The 25,080-nt window shown below is 41.7% G+C and overlaps 1 protein-coding gene across 1 annotated transcript in view; it reads right to left on the reverse strand.

Moving 5' to 3' along the window:
* Jarid2 (jumonji and AT-rich interaction domain containing 2) overlaps positions 1 to 25,080 on the reverse strand; it is a 236,518-nt gene that overhangs the window by 119,902 nt on the left and 91,536 nt on the right. Inside the window, exon 2 of the mRNA XM_074082873.1 lies at positions 13,727 to 13,862. Coding sequence (XP_073938974.1) covers positions 13,727 to 13,862 — 136 coding nt within the window. The remainder of the gene's footprint in view (positions 1 to 13,726; positions 13,863 to 25,080) is intronic.

The following is a 25,080-nucleotide window of genomic DNA, read 5'->3' on the forward strand; positions in this document are numbered from 1 at the left end:
GAATTAGGTAGTATGCAGCTAGAACCTCCATGATAATCATCCTTTGAATGTTTACTTTCTCCAAGGTACTAAGAACTTCAAATAAATTGTGTTATTAATTATTAAAAAAAAATTACCCCATATGCAGAGATGGAAAAACAATGAGGAGAAGCCAAGCAGAACGGCAATATCCAGTTTTTTGTTCTTTCAACCTTGGCTGAGACTATCCTTAGGGCCTTGGCTGAGACTATCCTTAGGGCCGATAATGTGATCCTATCGTAATTTCCACTGGTGGTGGACTGTAACCTATCTAAGTCCTACTGGCTAGGCTGGCAGGTGGTGAAGGTCCAGCCATTCTCCCCTCTAGATGTTCTCTACTCACAGCTCCAGTCCCCAACCCCCACTCAGACAAGCTTCAACTGAGCCTGCCAATCTGTAAAGGCATAGCTTGGGTTCACATAGATGCCTTCTTGGTCTTCACCAGAATAAGGGCAGGCAATTCCTCACACAGAAACCACTCTTGGGCTTGACTATTTTGCACAGAGGGGCTAAGAAACTAGGCTTGTCAGCATGCTTTTGTCCACTACCCGGAACAGCCACTTGATGGCAATCTTAACCTATTCCCTTGGAATTGTTTCACATGGGGAGACCCCAGAAGGCTAACAGCACCAAATGTGGGCTGCACAGTATGGACTGGGCTAGGAAGGGCACCAATGCTTGGTCTGAGTGTTCGACAGTGAGGTATATGGGGATGGGTAGGTTAAGACTATGCTAGGCTTCTCTCTTGGGTTCTTTTCCTGCTCCCCCACACACACTGGAGGCTTCTCTGGAGTCTGGGAGAGGTGACTGGAGGTTTTGTGTTCTTCTGTCACACGCAACACAGGAAGATGGAAACCTCTCAGGGCCCATAGCGCATTCACATCAGGCTTCCTAACAACAACTGAAGACATCAGTACAACAAAACAATCGCACACACCTTGTCCCCTGAAACACAGAATGGCCCACTATGAAGACACAAAAATGAAAAAGGCAAGTTTTTCTTATCAGAAAGTGGGACACCTGCAGAATAAAGCACCCCAGCACTCTCCTTGTTATTTAAATTATCAAAAAGAAAAATAAAGCCTAGGAGCATCTTTTGTGTGAAAGGCTCTCTATTCTCAGTGGTAAGAAGATGAGCAGAAGTGCTCTCTTGAACATTGGGGGAAGCGGGTGGACAAGATCATAAAATAGTCTGCAGTCTTAGCATGGAAAATGACAAGTTCTCCCACTAGCTTCAACCTTACCCTTTGCAAAGGCTTCTCAATTTATAAGAAAGGTTCAGGCAGAGAGTGGAGAGTATGCCAGTATTTTCCTCACAGGGATTCAGAAAGTGCCAGCTGAGAGCCTTCCAGCACACCCTTTAAAACTATGGAACACTTCCCAACTGAGCAAACTGGAAAGGGCCTTTTCAAATAACACTGGAAGTAAAATGGTCTGAGTTGAACACAGGGTAAAGTCACTAGGGAACAGCCAGGTAACGTGCAATATAGACAAGTCTCTCTTACCTGGCCTCCTGAAAGCTGACACAATAGTCATGAATTATTTCCACTGCTGTGGTATCTGCCCCAATCTTATCTAGAAGAGAGTTTGTCCACCTTTTAGATTTTTTTGGGGGGGGGCCGCCCCGCGGGTGGCAGCGCAGATCAAACTAGGGCCTTGTGCCTGATAAGCACTTACTCTAAACTATATCTTCAGCCCCTAGATTCACTATAGAAAGAGGCAAGAGGCAAAACTTTTAAAACCTGCATTCATTAGGTATGGGTCCCTTCAAAAATACCCTAATCACAGAAGGAGGAGGAGAACACCAGAAATAACAAATGAATGATTCCAAAATAGAGACCGTCAGGTTCCATCAAATAGCTCAATCAGCAACTAGATCCAAAGTATGAATGATACAAGAACTCTAACAGGTCAGGGGAAATAGTGTAGAAAAAGGGAAGACAAAATCCCAAGAAACTGGGGCCTGAGCAGCCCTAAAGCTCCCGGGATGTCAATGGAACCACAAAGGATCACTAACGCTGATTTTTCCTCAAGGGTGCACTGACACAGTAACCCTGATGGGCAGGGATAAGATTATAAAACAGCTCATGTTTCCCTCATCAGCCTCACCTCCCACCCCCAGCTTCCTTGACTGAGAGATGTGTGTACTTTTAAGATTTTGAAGAAAGAAATATGAAGATGTTAAATCTAAGACTCTACAGAAGCATTTCAAAGATTACAAAGGAAGCCAGGAGGACAGATGAGATTTGGCAGCACATGAGATTAAGAAAAAAGTTGTAAATTAAGAGATTTATTTCCCAAAAGCATATCTAGTAATCACTCTGTTGGCTTTAAAAATATACCATATGGGACTCTGAACCTTTCATGTGGCTCAAGTAATAACGGGGTATTTCCAAAAGCTAAGTAAAGGTCCTCTGAACTTGAGGGAGAGGGGGATCTCAGAAATTCGCAAGCACAGCAAAACTGCACGGGTCCATTGTGGTGAATCTGATAGTAATTAAAGCTCCATTAATACACACATCACAGAGTTCAAAGCATGAAATGGGTCAGACCCAAAAAACACATGAGGCCCTTCTGTGGTGGGTGACATTATCATTTAACAAGAATGAGCACAGATAAGCAAATCCTATTCATGAGCTGAATGCAGACCTGTCTGGTGAGCTAGGGGCTATGCCCCTTCTACACATGCTGGGGAGTAAAAACTGAGGGAAACACCGCTTTACACTATATTCATGCCACATTACAATAACTTGTAAGATGAATCATTACAAACAAGCAGCATTTCCTCCACCTCAGAAGTCCTCAAGTAACCCCAACATTTTTCCTCAAATAATCTCTGACTACAGAAACCTCTTTCCAGGGCCGTGTCAATGACCAACCCCCTCAAACTCTAAGGTCCTTCAGAACACACTGCTAGTCCCACCCCTGAGATTCTTGGTCCATCTGGCCTTCCATGCTAGCTCCCCTTGCATATGAATGAGTTTCTCTCCCCCTTAAATTGAGGGACTTAGGTTAACCTAAGAAGACACTTAGATTACAAATTAACTTAATCTACAACTGAAATGAAATAAAACTGTCACTACCGGTCTCTCAAGGACTGAACTGTTTGTGTTTCCCACAAATTCTTATTTTGAAACCCCTAATGTGATTGCATTTTGAGGAAGGCCTGCACAGGTGAGAGATTTTAAATGAGGAGCTATGAGCAGCTGTAAAGAGAAGAGACCTGAGTTCGTTCACTCTCTTGCTACCACATGAGAACAGTGCTAAAGAGGGCACTCAACAGGAACCAAGCTGTCAGTGCACCTTACCTTAGTGAGCACCTTCTGTTGTTTAAGACACCCACTCTTATGGCAGCCCAAGCTGACTAACATATAGACTTTCACCACAGCCACGAGAAAATGACTAGCAATCCCACCACACAGATCCTGGGCTCCTCCTATTAATCAGCCTAACATGTGGAGTAGCAGGCCTGTGCATGTCTTTCAAGTGCCCTTGGAAGAAGTCAAGTCTAGGACACCAATTATAGAATTTCTTAATATTAATAAGCCTGTGGTGAATGGCCCTAATATTCACAGACCATCAACTGTGCTGGCTAATGCCCTATAAGAGAAAGCTGAAGGTGAAAAGGATCCCAAACTAAAACTGTTCCAAAGCCCACCTGCTCTGAACTTGAACAGTTCTAAACCACAACTGTGATGCCAGCTTAAGACTCAATCTGGTTCTAAGAATGCAACCATCTTCCCAACAGTATTATTATTCCAGTACCATTAGGAGGCCTTCATAAGCAGCTTGGAGCTGCAAAAGGGACACACATGAACCTCTAGCCCCCACAGGGACCATCTCACTCAAGACACGTGGAAACCCACGTATAGTCATAAAAGCGCCTTACAACAGAGACAGCAGCATTGACAACACACAAAACAAGGACATACTTTGAAGAAGTCAAGAGCACGGGAAGGGGCAAAAGGAAACTTCCTGGGGTGACGGAGAAGTACTTCATCTACAGATAAATGTACAACTCTTCAAGCACGTGACTTCGCAGGGTGTAAGGCTTTCCTCCACTTGCACAAACAGAGACAAAGCAAGACCTGGAGTCAGGACTCCTGGGTCCAAATCCTGATTTGACCATCTCTGAGCTAGGTGGCCTAGTGAGAGTTATTTCACACCTGAGGTCCCCTACGCTAACCTAGAAAAGTATGACAGTATAAATACCAGTTAAGAGAATTGAGGCAACTTTTTTCTCTTAAAAGCCTAATTATAATTTAAACTCCAAGTAATGTACAAAGGTGACCCAATTCCAAGAACCTATTATAATCATGAGATATACTCCAACATACCATGTACCCTCTTGTGACAGAAAGTAAGATGAGCTGCTGAGGGTGAGGGCAAAAGGGATTGCTAAAATTTCATTTCAAAAATGAAATTTAAAGTCCCTATTGGCAGACCTCCAACAACCCCCAAATAGAGAGCAGCAACCAACTCATCTGCAACGGGGCAAGGAGGGGTGCTGGGGAAGAGGCAGTGGGGTAAAGGCAGATGCAGTCGAGCTCTCTGCAGTCTCACCCAGATAACATAGAGCAGCATTCAACACAAGAGACACTTTTCTTTAAAAGACCTCACAATGTACTATACAGAGACAACAATAACACACACCAATGTCAGGCCACGAGATACGTCATTCAAAATGATATTGTGAGGCACTGAGCTGAGAGGAACAGGTACAGGTACTGTTTTACTCTGTGGTTCAAGGAAGGACTTTCCAGTAAGAACCTGAACTGGAATCAGAAACAGACAGAGCTGAAGTCCCACAGATTGCCAGAGAAGTATTGGCAAGAGCAAAAATGAGTGTAACTGGTATATTCGGAATATCAGGAAAGCTAGAATAGGTGGGGCAGAGTAAAGGAGTAGAAGAGACCAGGGAGACACTGGGGATCACATTCAATGACAGGGTAAAGAGCTAAGAGAGAGAAAGAGTCACCTCAGGGTCAGGGTCAACACAGGGGCCTGGCAGACACCAATTCAAAATGCTGTTGCCTCTATGGAAACAACCAAGATGCCCCACATGGGTTAAAAAAAAAATGTAGTGATTATATAATTATATAATTACAATGGAATTTTATTCAGCCATAAAGAATGAAATTTTGTCATTTGCAGGTAAATAAATGGACAGAAGTGGAGAATATCATCTTAAGTGAAGTTAGCCAGGTTCAGAAAGCCAAAGGCCACATGCTTTTCTCGTATGTGAAGAATACCGGCCCAACACAAATACAAGCAGTATTATATACACATACAAATCTATACAGAACATTCATGTAGAGGAGACCAAGGGAGAAAGAAAAGAAGGAAAGAAAGATAGCCAATAATAATGAAATACATCACACTTGTGTAAGAACAAGATGACACAAGGACACCGAAAACTGTTAAACAACACAGGATAGAAGGGAAAAGAGCAAAGAAATGCAGTGGAGGAGGGTTATATCAACTTAAGCATAATACATGTACAGGTATAATACCTAGGCAAAACTCCCACTGAATAATGAACAGATACCTAAACACTGAAGACAAAAATGAAAAACAGGTCACACTAAAAAAAAGGAAGGCATTGCTAGAGGAGTGGTTCAAGCAGTAAGAGCACCTGTCTTGCAAGTGTGAGGCCCTGAGTTCAAACCTTAGCACTGCCAGGGTACACTATCAGAAGTGGGAGAATTAAAGAAAGTTAAAGTGAATATGGTTGATGTACTTTCTATATAAGAATGAATATACAATATTTATACTCACTGAAATCACCATAAGGAGACTAAGGTGGAAAGGAGAAAAATAGAGGGTATTAAACCAATTCAGGATGTAATACATACATATACATACATACATGGAAATGCCATAATGAAACTCCCTGTGTAGCCACCTTAAACAGAAATGTCATTTCAAAAACAAAGGACAAGATGGTAAAATGGGTCCTGTCTAGGATTTGGTACAAGTGCGAGGAGCAAGAGTATAGGGAAGGGGTGAAGAAGGGTGACTGGTGAAAATATATATATGTACTCATATATGAAAATGGAAAAATGAGACCTGTTGAAATTTTCTAAGAAGACTGGGTAAGAGATTAAAAGAGTATGCTAGATGGGGTGAATTTAACTAAGATATATTGTAAGCACTGTTGTAAATGTCACAATGTACCCCCAGTACAACAATAATGATAAAATTTTTAAAAATAAAATGCTGCTGCTTGAAGAGGCATAGAGGAAGAAGGTAAGAGAGCATGAGGATGCTACAATACCAGCAAAGAGATCAACAGGGCAATTTAGAACAACAGGGTAGTGGCAAAATCAGGTTCAGGAATAGCTTAGAATAAAGGGTAGAATGCAATGGTGGGAAGTGTGGGGGTTAGGAGGATTTCAAGATTTTGGCCTAGCAATTGGGGGGGAAAAAAAAGTGTTATTTATTAACAAAGGGAAGACAGGTGGAAGGGAGATGAGCCAGCAGATAAAACTGACTTTGAGACATCTTAAGTTTGTGAGGCCTGTGAAGAAATCTAAGTGCAGAAGTCAGGCAGGTAAAGATACAAGTTTGGCATTTGGGAGATGTTAAATCATGTAAGAAGGTACCTGAAGTCCACAATGATGGAAGCCTGGATTTAGAGATCTAGGTCATTACTGGCCTTTTAAGTGGCCTGGCTTGGGTGGTTCAAAAGAAAATAGCAAGAGCCAGGTGTGGTGGTGCATGCCTATAATCCTAATATTCAGGAGGCTGGAGCAGGAAGATGTAGTTTGAGGCCAGCCTGGACTAGATAAGAGACCCAGTATGAAGGGTGGGTTGGAAGATTTTAATATGAACACAAATAGTACTTGGAGGCAGACCACTTAGACATTTTCTTCCAAGGAATTTTGCTATAAAGAAAGGCAGTGATAAAGCAGCATGAGATAGAAAGTCAAAAGAAGGTTTATTTTCTTCCAGGAGAAGTAGCATTCTTTGATAATGATGGGAAATGCTGTGGGAGGGCATAGGGGTGGGTGCACAAAGAGAGAAGTTGCCTAGAGACAGAAAGACCCTTAACAGGAGGCTCTGCAGCCTTAAACAAAACTCCAGGCTCCAGTGGACTCCCATCCTCTTGGCTCCTTCACACATTGCAGTCAGGGATTCACAAGCTTCTTTAAGAACTGAGCTAGGAAAGAATACAACACATGGGGCTCACTGAAGATGAGAACTAACTCTCTCTCTCTCTCTCTCTCTCTCTCTCTCTGTCACCCCCCCACACACACACTCATTCCCACACATGGACTCCTCTCCTAGGTGACACTGCCTGTGCAGCATACCCCTCCTACTAAAGCAGTCCAAGATGTCAGGAGAATGATGATGTAATCAAGGATCCCACTTACAGAAGAGACAACACAGACTGGCTGAGAGAACTAGAGGCCAATGGGTCTCAGGCACAAAATGACCCAAATGAGAACACATTAACCTCCACAGGCACCTCTGTCCTTAACTCTCCATGAAATACTTGCCCAGCAGCCTTGTCTACTGGGGAGCTTGGCGCCTCACTGTCATTTAAATTGGATTTCTGGTTCCAATCAGTCTTCAGCATGATCCATTCCTTCCAGTTAAGGTCCTCATCAAGGATTAAAATTCCTCATCTATAAAAAAATGAGTTTGACCTATATGCCTCTGAAAAGCCCCTTCCTGCTCCAGCAGTCCTTAATTTTGCACAGCACTCCCTTACTCCCAAACACGTGGCCAGCCACAGAAATCTGCCATCACAGCCCTCTGTCCCACTGGATCTAACAACTCTCCAGTAGAGTTGGCCTTCACCCAAACCTGAGGCTCTGCTCAGAAAAGCCTCCCAATTTCTCAAGTCCCCTTTGCATGGCTTTCAATGGAGCTTTTCCTGGTAGTTCACACATGAGCCTTTGATGCTGCCTCCCTGCTGGCCTGCTCATACTACTAGACACATACACACTACTGTTGCTTTCCTATAGAATTTTTGTGCTTCCCTTATTCTTTAGTTGCACATATTTTTCCAACACTAAATATTACAAAGCATCTCATTAAGATAACTGATAGCATTTCATGTTCTTACTGATACACAGAATAATGGTACATCATTTAATGATATCTTAGATACAATGAAATGAGGTGTTAGGAATCCTGCAAAATATGCAACTGACCTCAAGTGGATTGTTTTTGGTTTTGGTTATTTTTTTCCCCAGGAAGTTGGGGGAGGGGGGGTGGGGAAGACTGGGGTCTGAACTCAGGGCTTTCTATTTGCAAAGCAGGAACTCTACTGGCTTAAGCCACTCCAGTATATTTTACTCAGGTTATTTTGGAGATGGGGTTCCACAAATCATTTGCCAAGGGTCTGGCCACAAATTGAGATCCCCCTGATCTCAGCCACCCAAGTAGCAAGGATTACAACTGTGAGCCACCACTGCCCAGCTTGACCATGGGCTTAATTCCCCACAATGCCTGCTACAAACTAAAAATGTCAATATTGACTAAATGGGAGTTCCATTGAGAAACGTTCCATTTATGTAAGTCAGAACACAGACAGACTGAATAAAACACTGTCACAAAGAGAAAGAGATGAATCTATAACAAAAATACCTCTAATCTATTCTGGGAAGAATAAATTGAAGTTGTTTTCAAGACAGTGTATTTTCCCAGCTGTGCTTCACCCAGCTTCTCTTTCACCTGGAGTATGTCACACATCAAGAAGACATGGTACAGGGCAGGAACGGTGGCAGGATAGGAGTGGCTCAGAAAACTAAACTGAGTACCCAAGTTTCAGCTGCTGCCTGCAAGATGGTGCTCGTTGATGCTCTCTTTGGGACCTAAATTTTTTTGTTTGGTTCTGCTATACTGGGGATTTGAACTCAGGGTCTCATGCTTGCTAGGCATGTACTCTACCACTTGAGGCACTCCACCAGTCCTTTTCTTTTTTTTTTTTTTTTGGGGGGGGGGTGTTGGCATACTTGGGGATGTCCTGCATCTATGTCCCACATTGGTGCTTAGCTCCAAATTGACAGCTGCTACTATAAAGTCCATAGCCCCTTCTGATTTCCAGCCTGTGGACTGTTGACAGTATTAAACATAGAACTCTCTAGGTGAGGAAATGGAAAGAATACATCTGTGCACATATGATCTAAGAGAAGAGGGTAATGAATCAGGAATGTAATTTTTTATTCCCTTTGACTATCAATTCAATTACATGCTATAATAAAGCCCAGAAACATACCTGCATTAATACTCCCCCCACCCCCTTCCTGAGGTCTTTTTCCCAATCAATCATTTCACTTATCGCCTTCAAAAGAAACTGCTACTTTTTTTTGGGGGGAGGGGGCCCCGGCATCGGCAGAGGGGTGTGAACTTAGGGCCTTGCATTTGTTAACAGGTGCTCTACCATTTGAGCCACTCCACTGCTACTTCTGAAAATTTTTTTAAAAAAGAAAGAAAGAAAAGTCCTCCTATAAATTCCTCTTTTTAGAATCCTATCTTTATGGAAAGCTCCAAAATTGCTTCTATTTATCTAAGTGATGGTTAAACACATGGAAGCTCTAATCCAGAAGGCCTGGGTTTGTATCCTGGCTCTGCCAGCTCCTAGCTGGATAGGAAAACTGATGCTCCACTCTTAGTGTTGTTTCCTCATTTATATAAGTTTTTCTGACAGTTAAATGAGTAAAATACAGTTAAAGTACTAGAGCAGTAACTTACAACTCCTGCACAGACTGAGACTCAAAAAAAAAAAAAAAAAAAAAAGATTCAACTTCCCTTAAATCTACTCGACACTGTTTTGCTGGCCAAAGAGCTTGCTAATCTGAGATGACATTTATAGGAAGCAAATGAAATTCAAATACAGCTAATAGCTCCCCTCTCTTACTGTGTAATTATGTGTACTTATTATTTGTGTAGCATGTTATTATTTAAATGTCTCTAATTTCAGCCCCAGTGGGCCAAGGGCCCTCAAAGAGTGGCCAAGGTCTCAGTCTCCAAAGCTTTTGTGATTTTATTGCAGTGAGGAAAAGTGGCATTATCTACAGCAGGAAGTAGACAGAGGCTCACAGTCAGCAAATCTTAGCACCAGCTCTCCCCTATACCTAGTAACAGCCAATAAGCTATAATGCTGGCTTCAAATCCTGTACACACAATCCATGAGACTGTTCAAGTCTCACGTTTGCTACCTCTAGTAAGGTAAGAAATTTCAGTCCTTGTCAGTTCAGAAACACAAAAGCAAGACTGATGACAAACATGGATCTTGTGACATAAAAAATCTTGGGTCTGCTTGGGTTATTACTAGTCTACTAGACCTGCTGAAATGGGCAGAGTAAGCTCAGCCACTCAGTTATCAGCTATCATGTTAGTTTGCTATTAACATACATCAGCCCCTTCCTACAAATAGTAAAGGCAAAGGGCTGCTCTACTGGCTCATCATACCAGCATGCACTGATTTAGCAGAAGTGATGTCAATTTGTTTTAGAATTGGATAAAAATTATGTCAAGCCCATTTCATTGTTAATGAAAAATATTATAGTTTTAAAAGAATGAATTTTCCCAGGAAACCCTGGCAGAACCAATAATCCAGAAACATCTTTGTTAACAAATTGACAGAAGGGGGAAAAAATAAAGCACGTTACTTTCAACATTACAGTTTCAAAGATTTGGTATCGTTTCACTCATTCCGTGTTGCAAATTACGTTCATGACTTGGGCTATAGTTTTGATTCTGCTACTGCGAAATAAGTACCTATATGACTTTAGCAAGGTCACTATTACATTCACAAGGCAACTTTATTCAGCTTACAGATGAAAATGTCAGAACCTTCAGAGGCATGTCACGAACAAAGGTCCCCAAGGTAAAAACACAGGCACAGAGGCAAAAGCCTCCTGTCATCGCTCTGTCTCTGGATATATGTTCTCATTCTTGACTGTCCTGCTTCATAAGCTGGGAGTGTCCTCCTAAGAGACAGCTATATACTGGCTCTTTAACAGACAATTTTAAAGCTTTACCGACAAATTTCTTTGACAAAAACTGGACAAATGGTATCATGTCAACTTTTGAAAAGGAGCCTCTAGTAGATTCCTTTTACATTTTACACAATCCCTGTTCCCCCAACTAACCTACATCTGGCTCCATCTGACCAGTAGGACAAGGTATTCCCATGGGACAGTCTATGAGCAATGGCCTACTATAGAACATCCAAGCCCAAAAACATCTATATTCCTACACACACAAGAGAACACAGCTTGCAACTACAATTCGCCCTACTCCCAACCTCACCTGTTTCAGCTTTTTCTGGATCACACACCCCAGTACAAAAGTTATTCCCATGGTGGCAATTCTGCTTTCCTGTGCGTCCCAGTAACCTTCCCAAACAAGAATGCATACTTGAATATAGTAGCTGCCTTCAAGGCCCTAAATTCTGAAGCAAGTTCAAGATTCTTAAGTTGTGAAACAAGGAGAGGCCATTATTCAACACTACTAGAGAAATCTGATATATAAGGTAAACAAAAAGGTGACCTTAGACACCTGCCTAAACAAACACACAAACCAGAAAATGGCAAATTCATAGCAATTTCACAACCAAAACTGAAGACTTCAGTGGTAGAATTTTAGTTTAAAAGACAACTAAGTCTTTATCAGGGTGAAAAGCAAAATACCCTGACAAAAAAGACTAACCTTTCACTATGAAGGTGGTACAAGAATTATCTAAAGTCTTTAATCCCAATAGAGTTACCTTTCACAACTGTCCTTAGAATTACTTCCACAGTTATCGTCACACTGAGTGACAGGGAGCTCAATATGGCCAACTGGATAGCAGCATTGGTTGCTTTTTCAATGACTAAATTTAGTTTTTGTTCATTTATCCAAATTCCACCATTATTAAATCCTGGACAACTGCCTAAGTTCTTGTCCTAAAACATGGTATTACCCCAGTTAGGAAAGAAAGGATTGGTCCTTCATTGTTAGAGATTCATAAAAAGCACTAAGGCACCACCCCCACCACTGGCACCCTGGATTGCAGGAGGACAGCATTCATCTTTATAACAGTACAATCTAAAACTGTGGGCAGTTACAGGATCTACTTTTACTCTGGGATCCAATCACCTCCCTCATCAACCAACTCCCAGACACAACAAAAAACTGAACCAGGCAAAATGATGTGTGCTGTGTGAAGCAATGACAACTATCACATCAAGTGTTCTCTACACAGACACAAGGCTTCCAGGTTACTGCATAACAAGCAAGGAATGGATGAGGCCCTTATCTGCCGGAGACCTACAAAAAAAGGGTCTCTTAGGAAATGTGATATAGTAGTCCAAATCTGGAAACAGATTCTACAACTTATTTTGCTTCCCAAATGGGCCTTTCCAATACATGTTGGCTCAGACAGGAGGGAGAGAATGACAGGTTTATGGCATGTAATAAAGATGGCAGAGCCACTACAGCCTAAATGGTGACCTTCAAAGCAAAGTCAAACATAAGAAAGAAAATACAAGAATGAAGGTTGGGTCAAAAAGAATAAGTATTAAGACAGAGACTCAACAGCTGAATTCTCAAAGGCAGTCTTAAAAACCCTGCCATGGCCCAATGGGAGCAGGCTGCCCAATAGGTACTATCGGTAAGCACCAGTTCTAACAAGGGATTGCCAGACAGCTCAGCTTACAATTCAAGTAGGAGGAAAAGAATAAAAGGTCAAGTACCCAGGATGTGATATTCCCCTAAAATTAGAGGTGAGGTTTGACACTGATGACTCACTATAATCCTAGCTAATTGGAAGGCTCGTACTGGGAGGATTGTAGTTTGAGGCCAGCTCAGACAAATAATTCATGAAATTACACACACACACCCCGCCATTTCCAAAATAACCAGACCAAAGTGGCTCAAGCATAGCACACTTGCTTGGCAAACAAAAAGCCCTGAGTTCAAACCCCAGTCCTACAAGGAAAAAAAAAAGAAAAAGAAAAAACAAACCAAAAAAAGAGTCAAGGAGCCAAGCTTCTAACACAAGAAAATGGTCTTTTCTTCACTCATACTTATTTATAACTCTAAAAGATTAACACAGGCATGAAAGGTTCTGAAATATCACCTCAGCTACTTCCCCAGAGAGAGAATACAACCCAATTGGTCCTTGAATTGTTTTGAGTGGACTTCTATCATACTACCCCTGCTAAAAAGAGCCAGTTTCCTTAAAGGAAACAATGAGGGAAGAGGGCACTTCCAGAGGCACAGGGACCTTAAGGCACTACACACCTGCTACCTGCCGGGCAGCAACCTACCCTGCCCAACCACAGGGAATTCATTAGGTGCTGACAAGGCGACTGGGCCAGAGCACAGAAAGGGCAGAATTAGGCATTTCCTTAAACAAACAAAGACAAGAGGAGAAGGAAAAAAAAAAAAATACAAGGATAAGAACTAAACACTCCACTTTTCAGTGGAGTCACCAAAGTTCTGTGCACATACTTGGATAGAAAGACAGATAAAATGCTGGAAGACAGGCTTACATTCAGCCCATGACCTAGAAAGCAGACTAAGGTACCTCGCCCATTCTATTTGCAATAAATTAAGGGACATAAAATAGATCTATAAACCCAACAGAATGTCCACAATACATATTTATATAGCCTACAGCCATTAGATACCTAGCCTAACAAGCCCAAACTGCCAGAACACATTCAATTCAGAAATAAGGCTATGCACAGAACAACATTCAACTCACCATTCACTGTTTTCAGGCTCCCAGCAATGCCTTCCCCATGCTGCCTCTTCTGGGCATTCTTGAACTCCTTCAGAGACAAATAAAGGACTTTACGTACCACCCTTTCTTCTGACCACGGAATCCCATCACTGTCATCCTGGGGAAACATAAACGAGAAAGGAAGAAGAGGAGTTACTAAAGACTAAGCAAGCAAACATTTAGACACACAATACACTTTTAAAAATAGGTATTTCAAATCAGTAATATGCGACCCAGACCCAATGTTGGAGATTTAATTACATCATAACGTAAAGTGACAGTAATACCAGTCCTTGGGGATAAGCCTCAAGCTAATCCTCAAACTGGATACTACACAAATCATCTCACTTCTTTCTATACTACCCAAAATCCAAATACATTATTAATACAAGTTTATATTCCTGGCAAAGATCAGAAGAGTTGTCACACAACCAGAGGTATATTAAACCATTTTACTGGTGTTTTATAAAGCAAATGGTATCAGACTATATACTGAGTTACAAACATGTGCAATACTGCATTGGAAATGCTGTTGTCCATGTTAGGAGTGGAGAGACTACTGTAAAATGCAGGCACTCCCTTCAGGGGTTTCAACAGAAATGGAATTCAGTCTGCATTGGCCTAAGGAAACAAATCATAAATGAAAGAGAAGAGAAGCAACACTGGACAGATGGCAGTGGATACCAGCAGAGTAGAGATGAGACGGTGATTTTAAGATAACAACATGAGGCTGAAGGTGTAGCTCAGTGGTAGAACTCTTGTCTAACATGCATGAGGCTCCGGCTTCAATACCTGACACCAAAAATACTGCCAACAAGAACATCAACAACAACATTAGTAACAGGGCCTTGCTTAAAGTGTGGCTCAGCCAGGCGCCAGTAGCTCACACATGTAATTCTAGCTACTCAGGAGGCAGAGATCAGAAGGATTGTGGTTCAAAGCCAGTCCAGGGAAAAAAAGGGTTGGTAGAATGGCTCAAGATGTAGGCCCTGAGTTCAAGCCCCAACACCAAAAAAAAAAAAAACTGTGTGTAGATTCAGATCCAATAAAAGTTCTTGAGACAGTAATTAACAAAATGAAAGTGTGGTAATCAAGAAATCAGCAACCAGCCCAGAGATCATTCCAACAGTATAAAGAAAGAAAGAAAACTAAAAGCACCATGTAGGGTAGAGGGACACTGAACAAGAACAAAAATCTGGAAAAATGAAGATGGAGGTATAGCTCAGTGGTAAAGACTCCCCATGAGAGAGAGAGAGAGAGAGAGAGAGAGAGAGAGAGACACAGAAAGAATGTCAGAAAGAATGTGTGTGTGTGTGTGTGTGTGTGTGTGTGTGTGTGTGTTAGCCCTAGGGTTTTGAGTCAGGTTGAGGCAGAAGGATCAGAAGGAGTCCAGCCTAGGCTGTATACAACCCTGTCTCAATAAAAAGAGAATCTAGGAAAATGGAAATGGCAAGCATTAATCACTAATCTGGGAAAACTGGGAAGAGATACTTGTCCCAGAACCAATAAGAAAAGTCTATAAGGTTTTTAGGCAATGATTCCCCTGGTTTAGGATATTCAGGGGTTCTGACTGTGGATCTCCACACAGTTGGCTAAGAGGGGCTTACAGTCACATACCTATTTGAAGATTTAAGCATTTCCTAACAGAGTTTAATTTAGAAACAGAAATACTTGAGCTTCTCAGCTACTTCAGGTGGGCCTTAAAAGAATAAAGAAAATATTAATATCCTGTGTACAAGGGGGATTTGAGAGACTTCTCATTCCTTCTGCTTGATCCAGATAGCTCAGAGAAGTCTCAGTCATAAGCATGCTGGTGCTGATGTACTGAGCTGTAGAAAGAACTGATCTTTATCCTGCCTCTAATGGCTCATGTAAAACCTCTGTGGAACTCAATGAGAAGGCTAGATTATCTGAGGTCTTTTCCAGCTCTTAAATTCCTAAACTTTGCATAAACACAAACTACATTTTAGCAATCCAACCACATAGACTCTAAGCCCTAAATAACTTAAGCTGCACTCTAGTTAAGCTGCAAAGATCTCCTAGAATGAGAGTAATTCTCCATCTTCTACAGTAAGTGGGAGAAAGGCTGGAGGAAGGAAGAGGAGCTAAGATTTCCACCATCCCCTGGCTAGGTGTCCTTCACTTCTGCCAAGGTGAGATGTCTGTTGCTAGGCAGCACCTTTAGAGGAAGAAGGTATATCCTGTCTTCCAGGTAGCTCTCTGAGAGCCCCATATATCTGTACACCGGGGTGGGGTTCAAGCTTGGGCCTTAAAGGCTAAACGCCAGGAGACTGCATTGACCTAACAGGATGAACATTCTTAGACTTCTGCTAGGTCCAAGTAACCAAAGACCGTACTGTAACGAGATTAAAAAGTAGAAATATGCAGCACCTCTGAACAGAACCTATTTGTGGAATTCAAACAACCATCCTGAGTAAAACACAGATGATTTGGCTACACAGCACATGAAAAGCAAGACGTGGCTGAATTAATTTTACAGCAACTCCCTTGAGTTTGCTTAAAAGCTCCCCTAGCTGCAACTGAGTGATAGTGTTAACTGCAGGCAGAGTTAATGCTTATTAGGCTGAAATCCACCTTTTCAGCAGCCAGGGTCTATTCATAAAGGCTGTCAGACAGAATTCTCTTTACCACCACCCACTTCCCATTCTCAACATTTGCATCTCCCCAACAATCAATGATGTGAGATTATAAACTATTATTTCCTACATGGTCACAGTTTATAAATTATAAAGCCTCAAGATAGCTCTCTGTGTAAAACTCCCATGAGATTTACGGCATCCTGTACAAGCCAGTACCTTCACCCTACTTCAGGCTTCAGATGAGAGAATTATACCCCTACAACTAAGGTCTAATTAAAACATAAACCATGCAAGATGAAAACTCCTGCAAAGGATGCAGCATTTAAGGTTCACTTACTGACACCAGCAGCTTCATTACACCTATAAAGTACTTTAAATACAGGAGAAGCAATCTGTGACACAGATTATAGGGTTTCAAATTCTGCACAATAAGATCAAACTTTAAAAATGCACACACGTTCTTTTGTAATATATAGTGCTGGTCAAGACTTGTCTCCTCCCTCACACACATCCTGTAGGGAATAATTTAGAATCTTCAACATTAAACTGACTTTCTCAGCTAAAGAGTCACGGTGAGTCAAACTAACACCCACACTCCATGGAATAACAGATGCAGAGGGTAAAGGTGGGCCAGCACCCAAAGAGGGTGTCAGAGAGCTGGGGATGTGGTTCAGTGATTGAACGTTTCCCTACATGCATGAGGCTCTGGGTTCAATCCCCAGTACCACACTAAAACACACACACAGCAAAATGTTGTCAGCGTAGGGTGATAGGAAGCCAGAACAAAGGTTCTCTTCCAGCTTCTACTCACTATACTGTGATCACCTCCTGGTAGGGGTGCCACACGAGCACTCCACAGAATGCCAGAATCGGAGGACAAGAAACTGAAAACACCAATACTACATACACAGGGTTTCCTTCTCTTTCTCTCAGTGGTACTTTTTTTTTTTATGAGTTTTTTCAAGATAGGGTCACAGGAACTATTTGCCCCAACTGGCTTCCAACTGCGCGATCCTCCTGAGTAGCTAGAATTACCAGAGTGTACATTCCCTCTTTTAATGGCTATCTTACAAAATATGCCACAATTCCTTCTGCTAAATATTCACCATTTTTTACCAAATACTTTGAATGCTTCTGTTCTTCTGCCTCTCATACCATACCTGTACAGGCCACTGTACCTTTGTATCCCTCAGCATTCTCCCATTACACAGGAGTCATGTCCTCCATAGTGTTCACAATCCACAATTTTCAAATCTAATCACTTGTGATTCATTATTCAAAAATCCAAATTACCTCTTTCTTGTCCAAGTTAGGCAATATGGCCTTCTCTCTCCATGGATAGAGTAGGTTAGGATTTGATCGTGCAGTAATGAAAAGAAAGGCCCAAACCCAAGCACCCTGTTTATTATGGTTTACGGGTCAAGTTAAACACAGAAGAGAGAGTAATAGGATTTGAAATGGGAAAATGACAGGGTTTTCTTTTTTATTTAACCACAGTTTGCCAACTTTGGAAATAATCAGAAAAACTGTCAAAAAGGAGCAACTAACTGGTCAGGAAGCAAATTGGTACGTTATGGTCATAATACTTTTTTTATGAAAACAAAAAGTATTTTCTTTAAAATGTTTCAAGAAAGAGCTGGACATGTGGCTCAAGGGGCAGACTGCCTGCTTTGCAAGTGTGAAGCCCTCAGTTCAAAACCTAGCCTCACCAAAAAAAAATAAATAAATAAGAGTACAATACAACCCCTAGCTGCTCCAAACTCTGTTAAACACACCCAGACATTAAGTGCATGAAGGTACTAAGCACCTTTGAGCTTATAGAGTATTTAAGCAATTCTCCAAAGTTGACAGCTAGGGTAGAGATTTTTTAAAAAGACTTCCAGATCCTTACAACTCCAACTTGTGGCCCACAGACCACCTGGAACTTCACCAGCTGGCACTGTTAAGAATTGCAGGCCTAATCCACACCTGACTCAGCATCTTTATCTTTTAAAAAATCCCCAGGTGACTACTGTGCAAACCTCCAGAAGCCCTGCTGTGCACAGTGGTGCCCCATCCTCTGCCCCTTTCACACTGCTTTCTCATTTCCATCAGAATACAGGCAAAGGAAAAAAAGATGGGACTGAACCCCAAAATGAATGCTTCTAACATCCATCTATTGTTGCCATTATGACTATTAGAAGGACAAATTCCATATTAATGTACCTGGAAATCTTTTCCTTGACTTAAAGGAACCACTGCCCATAGGTTTTAAAAATAAAAAGACTATGGCACTAAGTGGTCCTTTAATTATTCTTTGGGTGACATGTCTCTCTCACACCCTCATCTTTCTCATTGTCCAACATACCATGCCTGCACTTTAAAATTTAACACCCACAATGAAATACACATTTGATTCCAGAACAGGACCAACACAAACAAGAGCATTTCTATTTCCAAACGCAAACTCCAAAGTTAGGATTAGAGCCATATCTCCCTGTAGGTAAGGGTCTCCTGAAGCTTGCAGTCAACCTGCATTCTTAGGGACAATGCAATGGGAAGGAAGGGGCTGAAGCTTACTGTGTCCCAGGGCAACAAAGGAACCAATCCAACAAATACCAAAGCTCTAATTCTCTTCTGGGCTGCTCTTCTTTATACAACAAATAAACAACATCAAGAAACTACCCAAGAACAACAACAACAAATCCCACTTACTCTGCTGACACAAAGCCATGTGGGTTTGAGAATATAAACGAAGTTGTATTTAAACCAGGTTCAGGAATTATCTTACTTTCACAGACAGACAAGAAGGAACGTGCTTCTCAGTTTCAAAAACTGGATTACTGTTTCAATATACTAAAACTGCCCTAAGAGTTCTTATCTGTCTCAGCTGCTGCTCACCAATGACAGGCTGAAGGTGAGCAGAGACTCCCTGTGTAAGCTAACAGGGACATCCAGATGAGTGCACCCTGAAGAGCAGGACAAAGGATGATCCCCTTGGAGTCATGTGGAAGACTAAAAAGTAATCATCCTTGAATTGACAGCAGTCTACTAGGTGTTCACTGTTGGGCAGGCAGAGCACTCAACCCTTGCATGGATTTAGTAATTGTGGTTTCTCTGCTCAGCCTCCCCTTGTCATAATGATAGGTAGCATGTAGTCATAAGCGGTGGCCCCAAGAGAAAGACAGTAAGAAATCATTTTAATTCAACTTCCCAACTCCACTAATCTTTATCCAAGATAAGGTAGCCAGAGCCCAGAGGCTACCGCAGGATGCTCTAAAGTTAGCCACTACCCTAAAGCTTAACTCACTCTTTACCCAAGAGCAATCCACATTCTAAATATCAACTATGTCTGGTGCAGTGAGGGTTTCACAAGTGAACTTAACAAAACAAAGACCCAGAGACCTAAGAGCTAGATAGAGGTTAGGAATTTCAAACAGAAATTCTCTATCAATTAGAGCAGGAATCAGTAGATTACTCAATGTCTCTTTTTAGCAAGACAATGACCCAAATCCAGGAAATCACCCCAGGGGCCAAAATGATCCCTTCCGTTTTAATAGCCATCTCAGCCACCCAGACCCATTATCTCTGACCACATGCAGCTCTCCATTATAAGAGATGGGGACCACCCTTTTGAGTCAAAGCTCCCATTTCCCCCATTGCTCCCACTCTAGAAATCGGGTGCTTTCAGTCTATTCAAAGTCTGATCCTTTCCTAATAAACTTTACTGAGACTTTGCATTGTACCTGAATTCTTCTACCAGACCAAGAAAGCAGCTAATTTTCAAGGCCATTTTTCCAGTAAGGCCACTTACAGCCACTGTTTTCTGTCTTTCTGTTAAAAATGTTTGACAAAGGGTCAGGCACAGTGGTGGGGCACCTACTCAGGAGGCAGAAACAGAAGGATTCCTTGAGCCAAGAGTTCTAGGCCAAACTGGACAATGGAAGACCTTGTCTTATTTAAAAAGGTGTAAGAAAGGAAGTAGTCATGAAATTTTTAGGTTTTATTGTTGCCTTTTAAAGAGATAAATTTTACCTTCTCAAAAGGTGATGCAACTAGACAGAAACAAGACCAACAAATGAAGTTTTAAAACTCAGACATATATTATTAAAAAAATAAATTCAAATATGTAACTCACACTCGCTCCTAAGTGAAAACTAGTAATTTGCAGAAGTGGAATGACTACCCAGAAACCAGTAAAATAAGAACAGAGAGAGGACAAAGGAGGGGAAGGCTGTTCTCTTACTGTACTGTACAACTACCCTAATAAAGTAGAATTGACAAACCATCTTTATGCAATTTGTCCATGCCTCATTTGGCCCATTCTGAATTAGAAGGAAAGCAAAGATGAAACAGCATGAGTTAAGGAAAAGGACGTCTCTGATCGACATCAAAAAATAAATAAACAAACGAATAAATAATTAACTCCATGCCAGGCGCCAGTGGTTCACTACTGTTATCCAAGTTACTCAGAAGGCAGAGATCAGGAGGACTGCAGTTCAAAACCAGGCAGACCAGGCAAATACTTTCTGAGCCCCTATCTTGAAAAGACTCATCATGAAAAAGGTATAGTGGACTGGCTCAAGGTGTAGGCCAGTACCACAAAAAAATAGAAAAGAAAAAAATCCCATTATGGCAAAGAGTTCAAAGGAAGGTAGTTAATTCCCCAATACTGTGGGGGGAAACGTGTAATGTGTATATGTAAGAGATTAGTGTGTCAAAGGTGGAGTAGCCAAGTTCTTGAGCATCCAAACCAAGTACATTGGCAAAACCTGGGTTGGTGGTAAACTTAGGTCCCTTCTAGCAGATCCAAATCCTTTGGCAGTGGAGGGGCGGGAGGAGGAGAAGAAGCACACATTATGTCACAGAGATCCTTTTATAATCACATTGCCTAATATAATTAAAGCTGATATCCAAGTCATAACAGGATTGAAGTGTGACACACACCCATGTTTTAAGTTGAAAATCAGAACTTCGCACCAATGTTTATATATCGACCTACTTACTTAACAGGATGGACACAGAGGGGGTTGGTGGTGGAAGCAGGCAGTTACAGCAGGCATTACATTCCACAATGAAGGTGAAGACTATTTCCAAACATGCAAAGGTGTATGTGGATTGCAGGAGCCATTGGGTAAGCATCACTCGCACAGACCCTGCTTCAAAAACCTTGCCAAATCTCTTCAGGTGTAGGGATATAAACTACTTTGAAAAAGAAAATTCAAGTCCCAAAACAAAGCCCAACCCCACCCTACATCAGATCACCATGAAATGCTGTCTCGTGGGGCTGGTGGGTCTGATTAACAGCAGCATAGAGCCAAATTGAAGAAATAGCAATGGGAAGACTAGGTTCCTGGGCTAATTTCTTTGTGAGTGAGTGCCTTTTAACTTCTGGAGAACATTTCTCATGTACCTGCTGTTAAATCATCCTACTGTGTGAAATGCCAGCCAATTCCATCTACAGTGTAAGGCGAGAACAATGAAAATACCATATAAAAAAAAATTGAGGGTGGTGGGTCTTGACATAGAGAGCCAAGCAAAAAGGAAAGAAGGGAAATATTGAAGGAAAATATGAGAGCAGTACAACTTGAATTGCGGGTAAAGCTTGAATTTCTTCCATTTTAACAATGACTCAATGTTATCCATTTAAAAAAGAAAAAACTATACAACATTTATCTGTCAAAATTAAAACAAAGAAAAACTGGGGGATCGATTCACACCTAGAAATACATTAAGTAGCCAGAAAACATGCTAAGCAAAGTGACCAATTTACTGAACTTGTAAAAGATGTTCTCTTGCCTTGGTTTTAAATCAAAGACACTTCAAGCAGCAAATTTCCTCAGACAGACATGCTTCCAGGGTTAAGGCAAACAGCCTGAAAATGCTTATGTAAGAAGAGTTTTACTTCTTCAAAATTCCCATTAAAGAATGTGTACTTATCTTTGATTACCGCCTATTTAAAAAAAAAAAAGCTACAGCTGAAATTGGATTAAGAACTTCTGCTGAAAACGATTTATTGCATAACACAACTCTGACAGCCTGAATCTCCGGCCACCAACCGAGCCTTTATAAAAATCTGCTGGGCAGCTGCCAAGTCAGCTCTTTTGCGTCTGAGCATGTCAGACATCCACCGTCGTCAAGGCAGCGGCATGGCAGCAAGACATCACACATTCATGGTTAGAGGGTGCAGTTGCAGAATGAGCAGTCAGAGTCACGCAACACAGCACTAAACCGTCCCACACCTCTCCATCTGACAGTTGGCTTTTTCTTTTTTAATTCCCCCAACATAATCAATAAAGACTCCAGATCTACAGCAGGATTATCTCCACGAATCCAGCAGAAATCTGGATTGTCAATCTACATTTTGTGGAGGAAATGTGAAAGGGGAATAAAAACTTGACCAGTGCCATCAAAATCCAAATCAGAATGGAGAATTCAGTATCCGCAATCCCAATGTGCCACTGTACAACTTGAATTATTAAGTTATTGAGAAGCACACTCCCAAGGGAATTCTAACTAATTTGGGGTTTTCCCTCATTAAAGCCTCTTCATGCTAAATACGACTACCCACCCCCCCCAACCCCTCAAATGCCACATTCTAAATTGCACTGTCCAATACAGTAGTCAGTGGTCACACGTGGCTATTTGCTACTAACTCAATTTAAGTTGTACTTGGCGACATTTCGACCACTCAGTAGCCACATGGCTACCAAATAAACTGACACCACAGGCAGGAACTTCTCCTGGACAGCACTGTGCTAGAACACACATTTGCTTGGATGAGGTTTCAATCAGCAGCCTATGTTACTTAGTAATGTATTTCACTACATTCCTCAATGTCCTCAAAAAACGTGCCCTATACTCTACTCCACGTGGCAGGAAAATTGAGTGAGATTATTAGAAACCTTGCACAAGAAAAGTAAGAGTCTAAAGCAAGTCAGAACATCCAAAAGTGCAGAAACCCATCTACATAACTGTCCTGTTCTACCCTACGAGCTACACCTGATCTTTCCATTACGCAGGGAATGTATATGAAAGATGCTTAACTTGTTGGGCTATGTTACAGTAAGCCTATTAAGCTGAAAACAGTATCTAGTACAAAACGCACTTAAAACACCTAAGGTACCAACCATCCTAACTTAGCAACACAGCACACTACAGAATACTATGTGGCTAACTGGGAGCTGTGGGCACTACTTCTGCTCAGTATCATGAAAAAGGGTTATGGAGCCTATCTCAAGATCAGGAAGAAATCCAAACTTGCACATGCAGTTCTGTTAAATGCATCTTGCTTTCACAGCATTCTAAGTCAAATCACTAAATGTCATGGCCATCTGTGTAAGATAAAGCAGTCTAAGGCCTTATGTATACACAAGGCTTCCAAATAATTTTCCAAAGAATTGACTACAAATCAAGACTTCTGAGATTAAGGCCAGACAGAACCAAACCCCCACCAGTGAGGATCTCCTGGTCTAACACTCCAGGTGGTCCACATAACCCTTATTCACTGATGCCCCTCCCCCCTTGTGTGGGTGTTCACACCTAAGAATATGGGCCTGTGGGGTATGACAGATTAGAGCACCAGGACCTAGGACACTCCTGGGATCATTTTATGAGTTCAATCAATACCTGGCTGACTTGCTGGCATGTTGGCTCAGCAGTAACCCTCAAAGAGGATAAGCATCAGTATACCTACATTGCCAGGCTTTCTAAGGATAGGAAAGTCTACAAATAAACTCTGATCTTGGATTTATCATAAATTGACATTTTGCCTTATTAGTTCTGGAAACAGCTACAGCTATGCCATGTGGCCTTTCCCTAGAATGAATGAGCTCCCTGGGATCGGTTGTCACTCTTTCATTATAAGTATGGGTCTCCAAAACAGACACAGACACACAGACACACACACACACACAGGCAGCACCTCCCCACAATGTGACACATGTAAACACTGTGTGCACAGGGGGCTGCATCCTGCACACATCTTATGCATACTCCCCTTTACCTTTTACAATGAGCCTATTAAGCATCATCACACAAACTAATGAAACTGAGAGACAGAAAAGTTACATAGTACAAATTACATCCTCACTAGCCTGTCACATTTATCTTTGTATTCAAGTCTAGCACAAAGTAGTCTTTGAAAAATACTTCCTGAGTGAACACAGAAACCGGTGGCAAGTATAAAAGGAACAGGCCTAGACGCAAAGAGAACTGGATTCTAGCTCTAGCGTTCTATCTATGAGCCTTACTCATTATTATCTAGGCCAGTATTGGCAAACTTGGGCACTCATCAGAAATGCCTACAGGGTTTATTCTTCTAGGTGACCCAATGCTCCCAGTTCAGAGATCACACTGGAAGAACCAGTGGTATACACCAGACTCACAGGGTTTCCACTTTCACTTAGTCTTCCTTCCATGAAACTGTTCTCACTGCTCTGAAAAGTACTGCACTTTCAGAACCTAATGCAAATGTTTTATTGGCAAGCTGATTCTTCCCCTAATTTTCCTGCAATACTAAAGTCTCTTCTCTGCTATTTCCTCACCTCCACCACCTTAAAAGTCTGCTTATTCTGCCCTTCCCTATCTCTCAGTCATTACCTGAATGCTCATGCCTACTAAGAATCTTGATACTGTCCTTCCTCCTAGCCCCTCTCCCCCGTGGTCTCCACCTACTTATGTGGCTCTAACTCAACTCTTAGAAACCGGAGGTAAATTTAGCAGCTTTTCTCATTTACATTTACTCTTAGAATTCAT

This window comes from Castor canadensis, chromosome 8 (assembly GCF_047511655.1).
Source record: "Castor canadensis chromosome 8, mCasCan1.hap1v2, whole genome shotgun sequence".
NCBI lineage: Eukaryota > Metazoa > Chordata > Mammalia > Rodentia > Castoridae > Castor > Castor canadensis.